Here is a 13,947-nt window from a genome sequence, read left to right as displayed (position 1 = left end):
AAGTATATCCTTGTATGTATAGTATATGTGTACCTTCCGCAGGAAGGTTTAGCCAAACAGTCTATCACTGTTGTCTTGGACTAGGGAGGACTCGGTTTCCGGCGATGGTTTCTTGTGCCAGCTACTATTTTGAGCCACCTCTGAAATTGCTTGGTGGAGAGGTATACTCCCAATAACCTACTTCTCTGAATATTCTAGATTCTTTTCTGCATTGTCTGTTGCTAAAGAGAAAAGCTAGTGCAGAGAAGTGACATCAATTCCAGCCATGACATCTCTAACCAACTCTCGCAAATGTAGTCTGCCAGTGGCCACCTTGCTATGGTTACTGCTCAGCGCCTCCTTAGCCACAAGGATCCAAAGTTCTCCCAATTCAAACTCAAAGGGCTGGCTCTTCATTTCGGCGTTTTCGACGTCTCATGGACTCCTTCTATGTTCAATTTGAAACAAGATCCTCCCCTCGTCATCGGCCTTCAATTCATGGATAAATGCAGGGTACGTAATTCCCGCAAACCAGCTTCTTCGCATATGACGAACCAAGGGACGTCCGGATAGAAAGAAGAAAAGACACATAAAAAGAAGAAAGAAAATACAGATAGAACAGTAGTATACTTACCAACAAAACCTCCTTTGCACAATACAGGAAGCCAGTTCCCTGATCCCGTCACAAACTTCAAAGACCCTTCCATTTCCCCTCTCTACTTCAATTTCTTTGACCTACCAGCCAAGACAAAGCAACCTCCGACCTTCTTCACCTATGGAACAGAAGATGTACTCTTCGACGACACGATCTTCATGAGCGCCAAATGTCAGATGGCTGGTGGGGAAGCCATCGTCAAAATCGCCCCCCGGCGCGCCGCATGGTTATTTCGATATGCCAAAGGGGATGTACCCCGGCACAGAAGAAGTAAGGAAGGAGATGTATCAATTTTTTATGGAGAGGATGTGAGTTAGTCACTTAACAGGGCCACAAAATTATTCCGCTGTAGGGAGGGATGTGTTTTGCCTGCCAGAGTGAGATTTAATATCAAGGCAAAATAGAGAACTAAAAAAATCCGATGAGATATAACCCTTTTATGCCCACAGACGTGTGGTTGTGTGAACTTTACATCCAAGTACGGCAAGTTGATTCTTCAGTCCGATTCTAGAATGCAAGCCTGCAACAGATTTATGCCGCATTGATTTATTGAGGAGATACATGCCCAACCCATTGAACTTCCTTAGAAGAGAAAAATGACACTAGAGAATAACGGTACTAAATAAACGTCAATTCCCCAATTCCCCAATTCCCATCCCAATTCCTTTTCCCATTCCCGCTAGAAAGATGCAACCGCCCACACGCATGCACATGGGCCAGGAAAAAAAAAAAAAACCACAAAAGGAGATTTCATGTAGAGCATCAAGGCACAAAGAAGAATAACCTGAACTTGGGCTAATTCCGAGGAAATAATAATACACAAGGGTGGGGTAGTAATGAAAAGGACAAAAAGAAGAAAAAGACAAAGAAACATGAAAAGGGAAAACAACAAAAGGAAAAACAACAAAAGGAAAAAGAAAGGACATATAGGAGAGCGTGAGAAAAGTTAAGGGCAATGTTCCGGATGGCGCTCTTTATCATCCGGCCGGGTACATGAGTGCTGTCTCTATGATGTAGGATTGAAAGATAAACCGATAGTCTTCCTGGGCCATTTTATTGGGTATCGAAGTTCTTCTATCAAATTCATCGCGATGTAGCCCGGTAGAGTTTGGCAGAGTTGTTGAATTTCAGTTGACATGTGAAGTATATCTAGAGAGCTATACTGGACAAGGACAGAGGAGGGGATGGAGATTTAGCGTGAGGAAAGGAAAAAGGAACAAGAAAATAGTTGCGATAGAAAACACAGTGAAAAGCTACAAAACAAATGTTTATTGCTGACGGCAGCCTGACGTACTGGTTTTAGATTGAGGTGTATTCGTTTCTTTTTCCAAGGCAGAACCAGCACGTGTCTTATCATACATCTCCTGGTCGGCTGCCGGAGGTCTATACCCATTATCGGGCTCCGTTTGGGGTCCATTGCCTTTCTCAGTATTATTAAGACTTGTTTGGCTATTGAGTGGTCTTGCACCATTGAAGATATTTCCGGTTGGTGAGGGCGGAATGGAAGATATATTTGTGCCACCACCGAACAGTAATGGGCCGTTGGAGGTGGCTCCAGCCAGTGCAGGCGGTGTGGAGGTCATGGTTCCGTCGATCTCAGGGCGGAACGATGACAATACGCCGGGCTCATTCGTGAGCCTTGGCTGGTTTACTTGTCTAAATAGGCTTGTGTCAGGTGTCAATGCAGGTGGGCCCATGACCGGACTTGTCATTGGCAGCCTAGAAGCTGCAGAGAGAGGCTCAAAATTAGGCGTCGTATAGCTTGAAGGGTATGGAGTGCTACCCATTACTGACGGAGGATGAGGAAAGGCTGATCGTCGCGCCGCCGCCTGCAATTCTTGCTTTTTCTGCCAAGCACCTGGATCGTTCCGTTTGAGCCTTTCGTCATCAAGCTCTTCCTGGACTGCTTTTTCCTCCTCGGGAGTCAGTTTGTCGTTATCCTCACGCTGGAATGTTTCTGTGAGCGCAATCTTCCTGATATTGTCCTGCTCTGCTAGAATCTTATCAAGAACTGCTGGGTCCTTCCCCTTAAATTCCGAAAGATCCTTTTGCGGAACAGTCTTTGGCTTAAAGAGGTAGTCCCTAACATTCTTGGACGCCCAGCGGATGGGGTTCTTCTTGTCAACAACCCGGAAGGCAAGTTGGGTTTTGAAAACAGCTCTATTATGCATAATATCCTCATATGTCCCGCCTGCAAGAAAGCGATAAACGTATACTGGTTTAAGTTGGCCTAACCTGTACGCTCGCCCAACAGCTTGCTCTTCCCATGTCGGATTGAACTGGAAGTCGAAAATAATCACGCGATTTGCTCCTGGGATATTAAGACCTAGTCCTCCCGCTCTTGTAGAGATCAGATAAACCTGAGTATTGGAATCTGAGTTGAAGTTCTTCGTAGCTACCTGGCGTGTGGCAACGGGTGTTTTCCCGTCAAGTCGAGAGTAGGTTCGTCCTGCTTGCCTTAAGACCTGTTCAAGATAATTGAGCGTCGGAATTGAATGAGAAAACAACAGCACCTTGTCCCCGGCCGCGATCGAGCGTTCAATTATTTGATCCGCAACTAGCGCTCGGTGAGACAACTCGAGTGACCACATATCCATGTCAGTGGTGAAAATCTTCTCTAGTCCAGAGAGAATCTCGGAAGACAGGAGAACGTGAGGGATTGAAGGGTCCTCTGGTATTTCAGAATCGGTATCAGGAGAGGCGCGGCTTGACGGGGGCTTTTGTGGACCTTTGCTTCGATCTCGGAGCTTCTCCATGAAACAACCAGGATGATTGCAAAGCAGGGACAAGATAGACAACCAATCCCATAGTCTTGGATTCCCAACACTGTCATAAGCTCCAAGGGCAGCAATATAAGCATTGTATGCTTGCTCCTGAAGCGGGGTTAACGGAACAGTGATCACAAACTCAACTTTTTGGGGAAGAGACCCTTTTAGGACTGAAATGTCCGCTCGATTAAGTTTTGGATCGATATCTTTTTTTAGAACTTGCAGCTTCTTCAAGGACTGTCGGCGTTCCCACTGCGAGCTATCTGCATAGAGCCCTTCTTGAATCGGTTCAATATACTTGGCTTTGAACTGTACGAAGTCTCCAAGATACCCTGGGGCGATCCAGTCAATCATTGCGTAGTACTCACTCAAATTGTTAGCAAGAGGAGACCCTGTCAATGCAATGCGACTCTTTGACACGAACGCCCGACATGCTTCGGCAACCCCTGCATTTCGATTTTTCAACTTGTGAGCTTCGTCCGCGACAATAATGCGCGGTCCCTCTAGGAGGTGTTTCCTAACTTTTTCATGAGCCCGGCTGTCAAGTGCTGGCGGTCGATTTTTTGTTGCTTTGTTAAGAACCAATGCTCTGAAAATATCATAACTCATCAGCAAAATGCCACCCTTCTTGTACCAGGACGATATACCCTCTAGACGCTCCTCAATTTGAAGTGTGGGTAAAATTTTGTGAAATGGTCCAATATTGCGGCTTGTCGTAGGGTCATTGGGCGTCCATATGCAAAGCTCCTCCCACCAATTTTCAATCAATGATGACGGACACAGTACGAGTGTGCGAGAAAGTTGAAGTTCTTTGGGAATCTGGTTCCTCACTGCAGGGTCATCAGAAGCCGCGGCATTTGCAATGCTCACCAAAAGCGATATCCTGCTATATGTTAGCTAACATTCACCAGAAAAACAAAGCCATACTTACACCTGCATCGTCTTCCCCAGTCCCATTGTGTGAGCCAAAAGGCAGCCTTGACGTTTCTCATCCTTGATCAATTCTCGCCACATGAACTGAATTCCACTTAACTGGTGGGGTTTCACCCGGGCACCGATGTAACTGTGAAGGTATATAACTGGGTCATCAAAACTAATAGCCTGCCGTTCTGGATCTGTGTTGCTTATACCTGTTCCCCCTAGCTCGCGAGCAAGCCGTTTCCGTTGGGCTTCCTGTTGTTTAACGCGACGCTGAGCTTTTCTCTGAATATCCATGGCTTCTTGACTTTCCTTGACAGCTCTTTTTCGCTTCCTATGTGGAGTATGACGTGATTCAACTTCAGAGCCATTAGAAAGTTCTTGAAAATCCTGCTCCTGAGTTTGCTCAGTTGCGGGCACCTGTATGGAGGCGGAATGTTCAGGCTTATTCCTTTTGTTTGAGGAAACATCCTGTAGTTGCCCGGCAGCGGCGTTTGTTACTGGAACCTTCTCGTCTAAAAAAGCTTTGAGAACCTCACAGAGTCTAGGGTGGAAATCATCGTAACTAGTTTTATCTGTGAGTGTATCCTCAATAAATGCTTTTGGGATGCCTTGCATGGCCGATAGTCTTTTGCAGCGAAGCCAAGAAACATAGAGCGCAGCAATCCTCAAGAATAGGGTGTGTCTGTGACCACTTTGGATTTGGTGGGAGTGTTGTAACACACTGCGTAGAGCTTTCCGGACTCGCTTTTTGGCTCGTTCTAACGTGACTGAATTGATTAATTGGTGCAATTCGTGACGCTCTTCCTGAAACATGGACCAAACTAGTTTGTTCAACAACTGGTCACGATCTGAACGCTCCTCAAGCATTGACCAATCTACCCGCGCTGTTTCTGCCAAAACCTTCGAAGTCGATGTTTCTTGACTCTTCTTCCCTGTCTGGGTGAAGTCGTTAAGCAGTCGCGATCGGGGTGAAGGAGGCGGAAGAATAGAATCATTAACAGGATTAAGTGGCGGCGTTTTAACATCGAACTGGTGGTTGGATACCTCATCTGAGCTCCTGGTTAAATCTACAATCTCAACGGGCCCTTTATGATATTGTTGTATTTGTCGTAATTGCGCCGGTGAGGTTGAGGTTTTTGTCCGAACATGGTCGGGGGAATGCTGTCGAGCAGACATGGGTTCTGAAGGGCGAAAGCTTTTATAGCGTCGTGTTCGCAAAAATTTGGGCGTGACAATATCGTCTTCACTCTCTAGTTCATTTCTAGACGGGGTCGGAGCTTGTGCAGAAGGCTGTCTGTTATCCTCAGTCCGGTCCAAAAGAGGTACATCTTCGTCCGGCACAATGAAATCATTGATATCCTCGATATCTTCATCATCGTCTTCAGAGCTTAGCCACTCCTCGTCCTCGGGTATAGAAGGCTTTGGGCGCTTTACAGGAGTGGCCGCTGGTGGAGGCTTTGGGGGACATGTGTCAAGTTCTAGAATGGATATTGTCCACTTTTGTACTTCCCGATTGAAGACAGTCTCCTCCATTGACTGACATTGCTGCTGTACTTCGCTCGCCTTTGACCATGGAGTATCTTTTATGGCCTTTCGAAGCGCTTTCAAACGCCGGTCTAAATGAGCAATAGTGCTCTGCGCGGACTTAGTTTGAGTATGTTTTGTATTCCACTTTCTAGAAGACAACCAGAGGCGTTGCGCTTTACGATGCTGAGTTGGGAGCTTATGGTCCCGCCACTTCTGTAAAAATTGCTCGACACATCTGTCGATAATGCTGTCAACTTCTGGGCCAGATAGTCTTTTTGACTTTTCCCGTTCCATTTCTACCTCCTGTTTTTCAAGCTCTATCTCCTGCCAGGTTTCGGAATCATAGTCGTTTTCTGAGCCAGAATCCCCGTAAGGTGGTAAGCCTTGATCCTCATCAGCTGGGTACTTGTCGAGCAGATAGTCGTATACATCTCGTTCCTGTTTGAGTTGAGGCCAGGATATGGTGTCCTCCTTCGAGACCTTAACAACTCCCTTGTCTTGTGTAAAAAGTGTGAAATATTGCAGCTCACCCGAGGGCAGAATTTTAGAGCTATATGGAAATATGGCAATAGCGTCCTTTCCCTCTTTAGTTTGTATTGAGCGGGGTTCCTGCAGAAAGTAGTGCTGAACACGTTTATTCACAAAGCGCTTTTGGCCAATTGAGCATTTCGCTCCCGTCAATACAAAGGTTTCGTCGTCACTATCTTCCATGTCGTTGTAAAAGAGATCTGGAAGTGTCACCTTCCCAGGTCCCATATACTGATAGGATTGTTTAATCCCAAAGTTCTCCTCCTGGGTCCCAGTGATAGGAGCCTGAGGTTTACTCAGGATTAATTTGCGGCGTTTTCTCCCACTATTATCAACGACATAATGTTCTTTTGGCCGATTGTTCAATGAAGTACTGCCAGTAAATAAAGGCGCTTTCTCCTGCTGTTCTGCCTCCGATGCTTTGTTGGTGTTCTCGAGAACATCCGCCGCCCTACTTTGCGTTGAGGGCGCAGCTACAGCAGAAGGAATGGAATGAGACTGCGAGGGGGAGTTGGGAAGTGCACTTGGGGTCTCCGGGAGAAGGTTCAATCTGGGGGCGGTTTGGGGCGTGGCTGTGACAGAGTGAGAATGATCAACCTTATGGGACTGACTATACTCTGCATATTTTCGCGACAGCTTCTGTAGATATTCGACGGCTCGAAATATTGTAGCGCGCTGACCAAGCGATTTCAAACCTAAATCTTGAGCCAGCGTCGTCTTGTTTATCTCTGTAAGTAGTATTTCTCCCGTGACATCATTTTCGCGGAGGGTTGTTTCGAGTGTTGTGAGGTCCAGGCGAGGGAGAGAAGAACGAGTCCACGGCGCAGAAGACAGGCAGAGGTTAGCGATAACCTGATCAATTGACCAGTCAAAAGGATCATCATCTTTAAAACCTTCCATGGCGCACTCCTGGTCTCAGGATAACCGTATTATATCCACCACCCTGAGTACTGGGCAAAGTCGAAGGAAACTATTCGAGTGGTGAAACGAGGAGTAGCGTGACGAACTAACTCCAACCAAAATGAGTGCTAGTTACTCCCTGGGTCTTGAACTAGCATAAACAGTAGTTATGCCGTTCGGAGCCGGAAAGAGAAGTTTGCTAGAGTGACACTCAAGGCAAACACGCGCGATGTCAATCCTACGCGCCTAATTCCAAGCACTGCAGTCTTGCTTCAGATGTCAAGATCGACAGTGAAATTTTGCAAAAGAATGTTGCTGAAAGTAGCTAGTAGCTGGCCATCGCTCGTGTCTCCTTCACACAGCACCTTGGAGCAGCGAGCGTGACAAGATCTACCAAAGGGAACTTTTGAAGCTGCAAAGTTGCGCCGATGTTGATGTGAGTTCTCGAACGCCGTTTTTGCCAAGGCGGTGAGGCGGGGATGCATGAATGTCCCTGATGGACATTAGTAATCAGCCACTTGCGAATCCGAGTACTGCGACCGATTTGATATATGTCATCAACTAACTGGTCGTCTTTGAGATGTCTCTGCTCTCTTTGAATTTATATATATATCCTTCTTTGTTCCGCGTTTGTTTTGCACTGGAAATGCAGATAGACAGATAGCGTCATTTTATTAATTTATTGTTACAAGACTCTTGGATTTCTTCCAAATGGACAACTCCGTCTATGCCAACTACCCCCCGCCATTGAGTCCTGAGCAGCAAGAATATCTTGTCTCCACGGTAAAAACATGGGCTCTACATCATGGACTATGTGTCAAACCGTCACCGTCATTTATCGAGACGCAATTGGATCCCCAAGGCGTCTTAGCAACTAATGCGCCCGTCACTCTTTTTCCCAGCCTTTTCCCCAAATCCTGCTTTGACCGTGCCACTTCAATTCAGAGAGCATACAACGAGTTATATGCTAGGATCAGCAGCGATGAAGCGTGGTTGGGGAAGGTTATTGAAGAGTAAGATGGTTTTTCGTTTTTATTCTTTATATTTGTTCTTTTATTATTTTATTTTCATCATTTATTTATTTATTTATTATTTATTATTTATTATTTTTATTTTTTTGGTTTCTGTAGCGTCTTTCTTTGAAAACCAAACGGAATGGGAAATTTGCGCCCGCCTGCTGTCCGTTTGCAGTTTTATATTACTTATCCATTTCCACGCTCCGATTAGTTACTGACGATGTGGTAGGCTCATTGACGTGGATGACTTCGTCGCAAATCTTTGGAAGGTTCATCTCAGTGTAAAAAAGGATGGATATGTTCAGCCACTGTCACTAGGCCTTTTCCGATCCGACTATATCGCCCATCGGCCTCCTGGCTCAGTATCCCTCAAACAGGTGGAATTTAACACCATATCCTCATCGTTTGGAGGTCTTTCAGCCCTTGTCACTGCATTGCACGCAGATCTCTTGTCCTCACCTCCTGGAAATCCCATTACATACCCGACACATCCAATTCTGAAAGATCGTAGGCCCCCAGAAAATACTGCCACCACCTCCCTAGCCAGCGGTCTAGCATCAGCCCACAATGCATATGGCCCGTCAAAGTCAGAATCCTCACTACCATTGTGCATTTTATTCATTGTTCAAGCCGGGGAACGAAACTTATTCGACCAGCTGGAATTATCCACCCGGCTTACTGATTTCCACAAAATCCCTGTCTTCCGACTCATAACGACAGATATCCTGAAATTGACCTCGATTCCTTCATCCAACTCTGCAAGGCCATTAATATATGCCCCTCTCCACGCCCCTGCCACCAAGTTTGAGGTAACCACAATTTACCTACGCGGTTTCTATGGACCGGCGGACTACCCAGACGAATCCGCATGGGCTGCTCGAACGCACTTAGAGCGTTCTGCCGCGATAAAATGCCCTTCCGTCCTCAGTCAGCTATCTGGCTGCAAGAAGGTGCAACAAGTACTTGCAGACCCCAATGCTGAGACAGATCACCTAACCCGTTTCCTCCCAAACACCCCCAGCCAAACAATCGAGAAAATACGCGCAACGTTCGCCCCGCAATACGACCTCTCAACATCTGGACGTGGCCGTGAACTTGCCCTCAATCCTTCCACGGCAGTCAACCATGTCTTGAAACCACAGCGTGAGGGCGGTGGGAACAATATCTACCGTGATGCGATCCCAGGATTCCTACGCTCTATGCCGGAGAAGGATTGGAAGGGATGGATTCTGATGGAACTGATCCAGCCACCTGATGCGGCTAAAAATATAATGCTGCGCAGTGATGGAGAGGTGTTGAGTGGGCAAGTTATTAGTGAATTAGGAGTGTTTGGTACTGCACTTTGGAAGGATGATGGTGAGCTAGTACATAATGAGCAAGGAGGTTGGCTGCTGAGGACTAAGGGGAAGGAAAGTGATGAGGGCGGTGTGGCGGCGGGGTTCTCGTCGTTGGATAGTCCCCTGCTTCTTTAAACTCCGGGACGCAGAAATGGGCTTGATGTGGAGGTTTGTTATAATAACGTGCGAATGGCTTACAATGTCTTGATGTGTGACTTTATGAATTACTCGCCCCAACTTTTTTGCTTACATCGTTAAATTACCTCTGAGAAATAGACGTTAGAGAAAATCAATTGTGTTTAAAATTTCAATGTGTTATCCAGAAGTAAATTTCGTAACAACGGAAAAACCGAACCAGACTCTAGTAAACATGCATAAAGAATCGTAAAGCGGCATCATGAGGGTGGGAAACAAAATCACTGGAATAAGCAATCACGCCAAATTATGGTCCGTCCGTGTCAGTTGGAAGAAGTTCACGGTAAAGCAGTTAGAAAACACATTAACTAAAACCAGAATGAGAAAACTGACAGAGCAGAATATGAGTAGGAAGAATCGGGCAATTCAAAATCAAAATAGGGATATCAACACGCTGTATGCAGCCTATTCGTAACCACGATAACTAAATAGAATTTTCTACCCTCTCGTTTTGAAAACTCCGGCTTGGACATGTATCCTGTCGCTAGGTCGGATGGTCGTAAGCTGCCAGGAATACCCCTGGGCCAATGGTTCACGTGGACGGCGATAGAAATTTTGAACCTGGGCGTGAAAGGAATTTGCAAAATCTTTACATGTAGCAAAGAAGAAAGTTTGGTAGACATGGCTTTGGGTATCTTCGGTAAAGTGAAAGAAAAAGAGTTCATATAATCGCGCTTTGAAAAAGCCATTCGGAAGTTGAGATTTTTGGAACTTGGAGAGGAAATTTAAACCTAGTAGCTTGGCGGTCAGGTTCTATTTAATTTCCAACCACATGAGGTGGTTGTAACAACCTTTAGAAAAGCAGGGAGCCAATTGGTTTCTATTGCCCCATTTCGTCCTCCATGAAGTCTTCGAAGGAACTAACGGGCGCGAGCCGTTCTTGAAGACGTCTAAACGGATCATTGCGCTGCATGATAGCGTCCGTATCAATGTTCAGGCGATGAGCTGGGTTCTGGCGAATTGAATGTGGGCCCGAGCCGTTGAACCGGTGAAACTCCTCTTCGTCCTGTTCTTGGTTGACTGGCGTGGACACATCCATATCATCAGAACAGGGGGCCATCCAACCAGGCGAGCGCTGTGGGTCGCTTTGTGCCATTGATGGACCTGGTTGGCGATGGCCACTCGGTGAGGTCGTCTGAGGGCTAGAGACAATGGGCTGCATCTCCTGCTGCTGCTGCGGGCCAAAGGGGTTGTAATTATGGGGAATGGAGGCAGGTAAGTGATGGCCGATGTACGGATCGTACCCTTCCTGATCGACACCCGGGTTCGCAGTGACAGATGGGTTCGGTTGATAACCGAAATCGTTGTCTGAGCCAAATGTCTCTCTAAACCCTAGCAGGCCGTGGCGCATACCCCCAAACCCATATCCAAATTCATTTGGAAACCCCACAGCGGCTGGGATTTGCGGATCTCCCACCCCTTCCCAGGTATGATATCCAGCGGTGCCGCTCGATATATTTGTCTGACCAGTTCCAGTAAACTGGTCATTGAGAGTGGCGGCTCCGGGGAGAGCAGGGCCCTGGGACGGGTTGAGAAGCCTGGTAATCCCAACCTGTTGGTCATTATCGTTCGGACCAACTGGACTGGGATTGGCTTGTCCGCCCGTTCCTTGGACCTGGTGTGGTGCTGCTTCTCGAGATGCGTCGTCCGGGGCGGTCGCGTCTGCTCGTCGATTATTCCCCCTTCTTCGGTCCCAGGAAGGAGGAAGCTGGTCGAGCGGGAGTTCTCGCCAGTTGTTGACGTTGGAGTTTGCGACCGCCTCCAACAGCTGCTCGTGCAAAGCTAACGCCTCCGCCAGCCTGGTACTTGGGACATGAAATAGGTTGTTCACCAGAAACATGTCCAAAGGGTAACAAGCTGGCGGAGTACCAGCAAGGTTCCTTGCTCGAAGACGTTCTGGCACAGCTGCCCGCTCATCGGCTAACTTGTCAGAGTATTCCACGTCCATTGTGGTATTTAGCCGCACCTGTTGGAGAATATACTAGTTAACAGCGATACAGGCATATCAGAATAGCACAAAAGCCTAAGCACACACTGACCTGCTCTCGATTCAACTTTTCCACCCGCTCTATCTCGGCCCTTGTCACAGCCCCGCGCCGGATTGTCCAACATGACAACCCAAGAGGCGCGCGAGCCTCCCGTTCTCGCCGCATGTTGAGGGAGTTGTCACTGGGGAGGTCGGCCTTCTCAACTGTCATTCGGGCCTTGATATCCCGATATGTCAGTCGTGAATCCAACCTCATCCAGTACTCCAGCTGCCAGGCCAGGGGCCGCTTCGATATGTAGCGTGGCAGGAATGGGAAGTCACGGATCACAGCCCCGTCGTGGTCTTTAACTTCCTGGCCATTCTCAACTAGGTTGGGAATTGGGGTTGTACTAGGCGCAGTCGGGGGATCCAGCTGGAATAAAAGTGGAGGAAGGTTCTCATCACTGCAGCTCTGGGTTTCAATGTGATGGCAAGTGTGATTGGCCTCTGGAGGAGATGAATCTGAGTATAAACAAATGTTAAAATCAAATTTAGTTGTGGGAGGTGAATAGAAGACTAATCTACTCACGCTGACAATGAATCACTGTGGATGCGGTTTCTTTAACCAAATTAGCACACAAACAAGAGCAGTGAGGATATATTAACGAACCTGATTGTGCAGTTGACACAGAAGTGTATTGATTGACTCTTTGTTCAGCCATTCTTTCTTTCAAAAGCTTGATAAAGCTTTTGACAGTGATAAATTTCTTCTAGTCAAAAATTCTAAACCTGTCTATGTTTTGTAAAACAATAAATAACAACACAAGAGTTTGTTATATGATTTTTGATCAGTCTTAGGGACAAGAAAACTGGGTGCAGCACGTCTTTCAAATCTCAGGTTCGCTACCAGAAGGAGCTCTCGCAAAGGATCAAAACGAAGAGTGACGGGTGCAGATCGCAAGTTCTGTAGAAAGATGTGGAAAATGGATGTTGGAAATGTTGAAAAGACGAGGGTAGAATGAGGATGTTTATCGTGAGATGAGTGGAGTATAGAGGAGAAAGGGGGGGAAAGGAGGAGAACCGCGAAGATATAGCAGTAACTCTCGCCCAGCTGGGCTAAATCCGAAGAATTCACCTCTCGCTCTTCATAACAAACAGCTACATAACACGAAATAGAGGCAATAGGGTAACTTCTCGAAATTCACCGCAAGGGGAAAAGTCGCTACGAGAAAGAGGAGCAGCGACAACGCTGAAGAGTTCGAAACACAGTCCAAATTGATCCGTGTGGTGACCCGCATGAAAGCTTCTCCCAAATTCTACCTCGTAATTTTGCAATATAGGAATATCATTTTGCTTAGAGAATAAACGAGTTTATATGCCACAGCTATCTTCCATCGCTCAGGGAGTGCCATGGACCTCCTTAGGGAAATCTCGAAAGCGATAGAGGGGCATCACACCCAAGAGCCAACTTGGTGGCAGCAGTAGAGTGTGTTATTTTAATTTAGATGGAATTAGCCTTCATCCTCCAACAGTGTCAACCGAATCAACTTACAAACCTAGGACGCATAGCTCTCAAATCTGGAGCCTTGTACAAAAACTTACACATTACAAACTCATCCTCGGGACCAGGCTCGTTGACCGCTCCTCGTGGAAGTCTGGCCAACATATCGCCGAAGTAAAAGTTTCCAAGCATACATCCATAAAATATGTGCACTCTGAATGAGATATTCCCATCGCCAACGCGTTAATAAATGCTATGAGACGGTATGCTCAACGTTAGGTTGTTGTTTTGAGGCGTTCCATGCCACGTGGAAAACTAGGAGGTGCAACCTTAACTAGTCTAACCTTATTCCAACCACACCCCCCTTTCCATCATCCCCAGCTGCTTTGGCTTACTTCGCAAATAATACCGTCACTTTTTGAAATCAACATCACTATTGCCCGTTTAAAGGGGCATATCCGCGAAATTCAGCGGTAGTAGTGCTACATTAACGTTTCTAATTGCTGCGCCGGGCAAGTTCAGCAGATGGCTTCCATTCCTGGGATGAGATGATGGAAGGCTCGTAAATTTTGTCGGTAGTAAGTTTGTGTTTTCTGCTTTACAGTCCATCCTAAGCCAGGAGGGGTATTTGGGGGAAAGAGAGCCCATGATTTG

At 46.7% G+C, this 13,947-nt stretch overlaps 4 protein-coding genes across 4 annotated transcripts; 2 read left to right on the top strand and 2 right to left on the bottom strand.

Annotated features, from left to right (window-relative positions):
- The first annotated feature begins 1 nt into the window (after nt 1).
- Nucleotides 2-1,943, top strand: BDCG_02188 (uncharacterized protein). The gene is made up of 3 exons (XM_045417740.1): nt 2-161; nt 298-492; nt 641-1,943. The coding sequence occupies exons 1-3, from the start codon at nt 15-17 to the stop codon at nt 794-796; spliced, it is 498 nt and encodes a 165-aa protein (XP_045274475.1). The 5' UTR covers nt 2-14; the 3' UTR covers nt 797-1,943.
- Nucleotides 847-7,704, bottom strand: BDCG_02187 (SNF2 family helicase/ATPase). Its single transcript, XM_045417739.1, has 2 exons — nt 4,334-7,704; nt 847-4,285 (listed from the first exon to the last, which is right to left on the bottom strand). The coding sequence occupies exons 1-2, from the start codon at nt 7,276-7,278 to the stop codon at nt 1,903-1,905; spliced, it is 5,328 nt and encodes a 1,775-aa protein (XP_045274474.1). The 5' UTR covers nt 7,279-7,704; the 3' UTR covers nt 847-1,902.
- On the top strand, nt 7,702-9,942 carry BDCG_02186 (glutathione synthetase). The gene is made up of 2 exons (XM_045417738.1): nt 7,702-8,291; nt 8,524-9,942. Exons 1-2 carry the CDS (start codon nt 7,990-7,992, stop codon nt 9,764-9,766), a joined length of 1,545 nt encoding a protein of 514 aa, XP_045274473.1. The 5' UTR covers nt 7,702-7,989; the 3' UTR covers nt 9,767-9,942.
- On the bottom strand, nt 9,885-13,624 carry BDCG_02185 (uncharacterized protein). Its single transcript, XM_045417737.1, has 4 exons — nt 12,463-13,624; nt 12,382-12,411; nt 11,866-12,314; nt 9,885-11,792 (listed from the first exon to the last, which is right to left on the bottom strand). Exons 1-4 carry the CDS (start codon nt 12,512-12,514, stop codon nt 10,647-10,649), a joined length of 1,677 nt encoding a protein of 558 aa, XP_045274472.1. The 5' UTR covers nt 12,515-13,624; the 3' UTR covers nt 9,885-10,646.
- Between the last annotated feature and the right edge of the window lie 323 nt (nt 13,625-13,947).

This window comes from Blastomyces dermatitidis (genome assembly GCF_000003525.1).
Source record: "Blastomyces dermatitidis ER-3 genomic scaffold supercont1.2, whole genome shotgun sequence".
Taxonomy (NCBI): domain Eukaryota; kingdom Fungi; phylum Ascomycota; class Eurotiomycetes; order Onygenales; family Ajellomycetaceae; genus Blastomyces; species Blastomyces dermatitidis.
The sequence above is the reverse complement of the archived record's forward strand: the minus strand, read 5'-3'. Positions and strand labels throughout refer to the sequence as shown.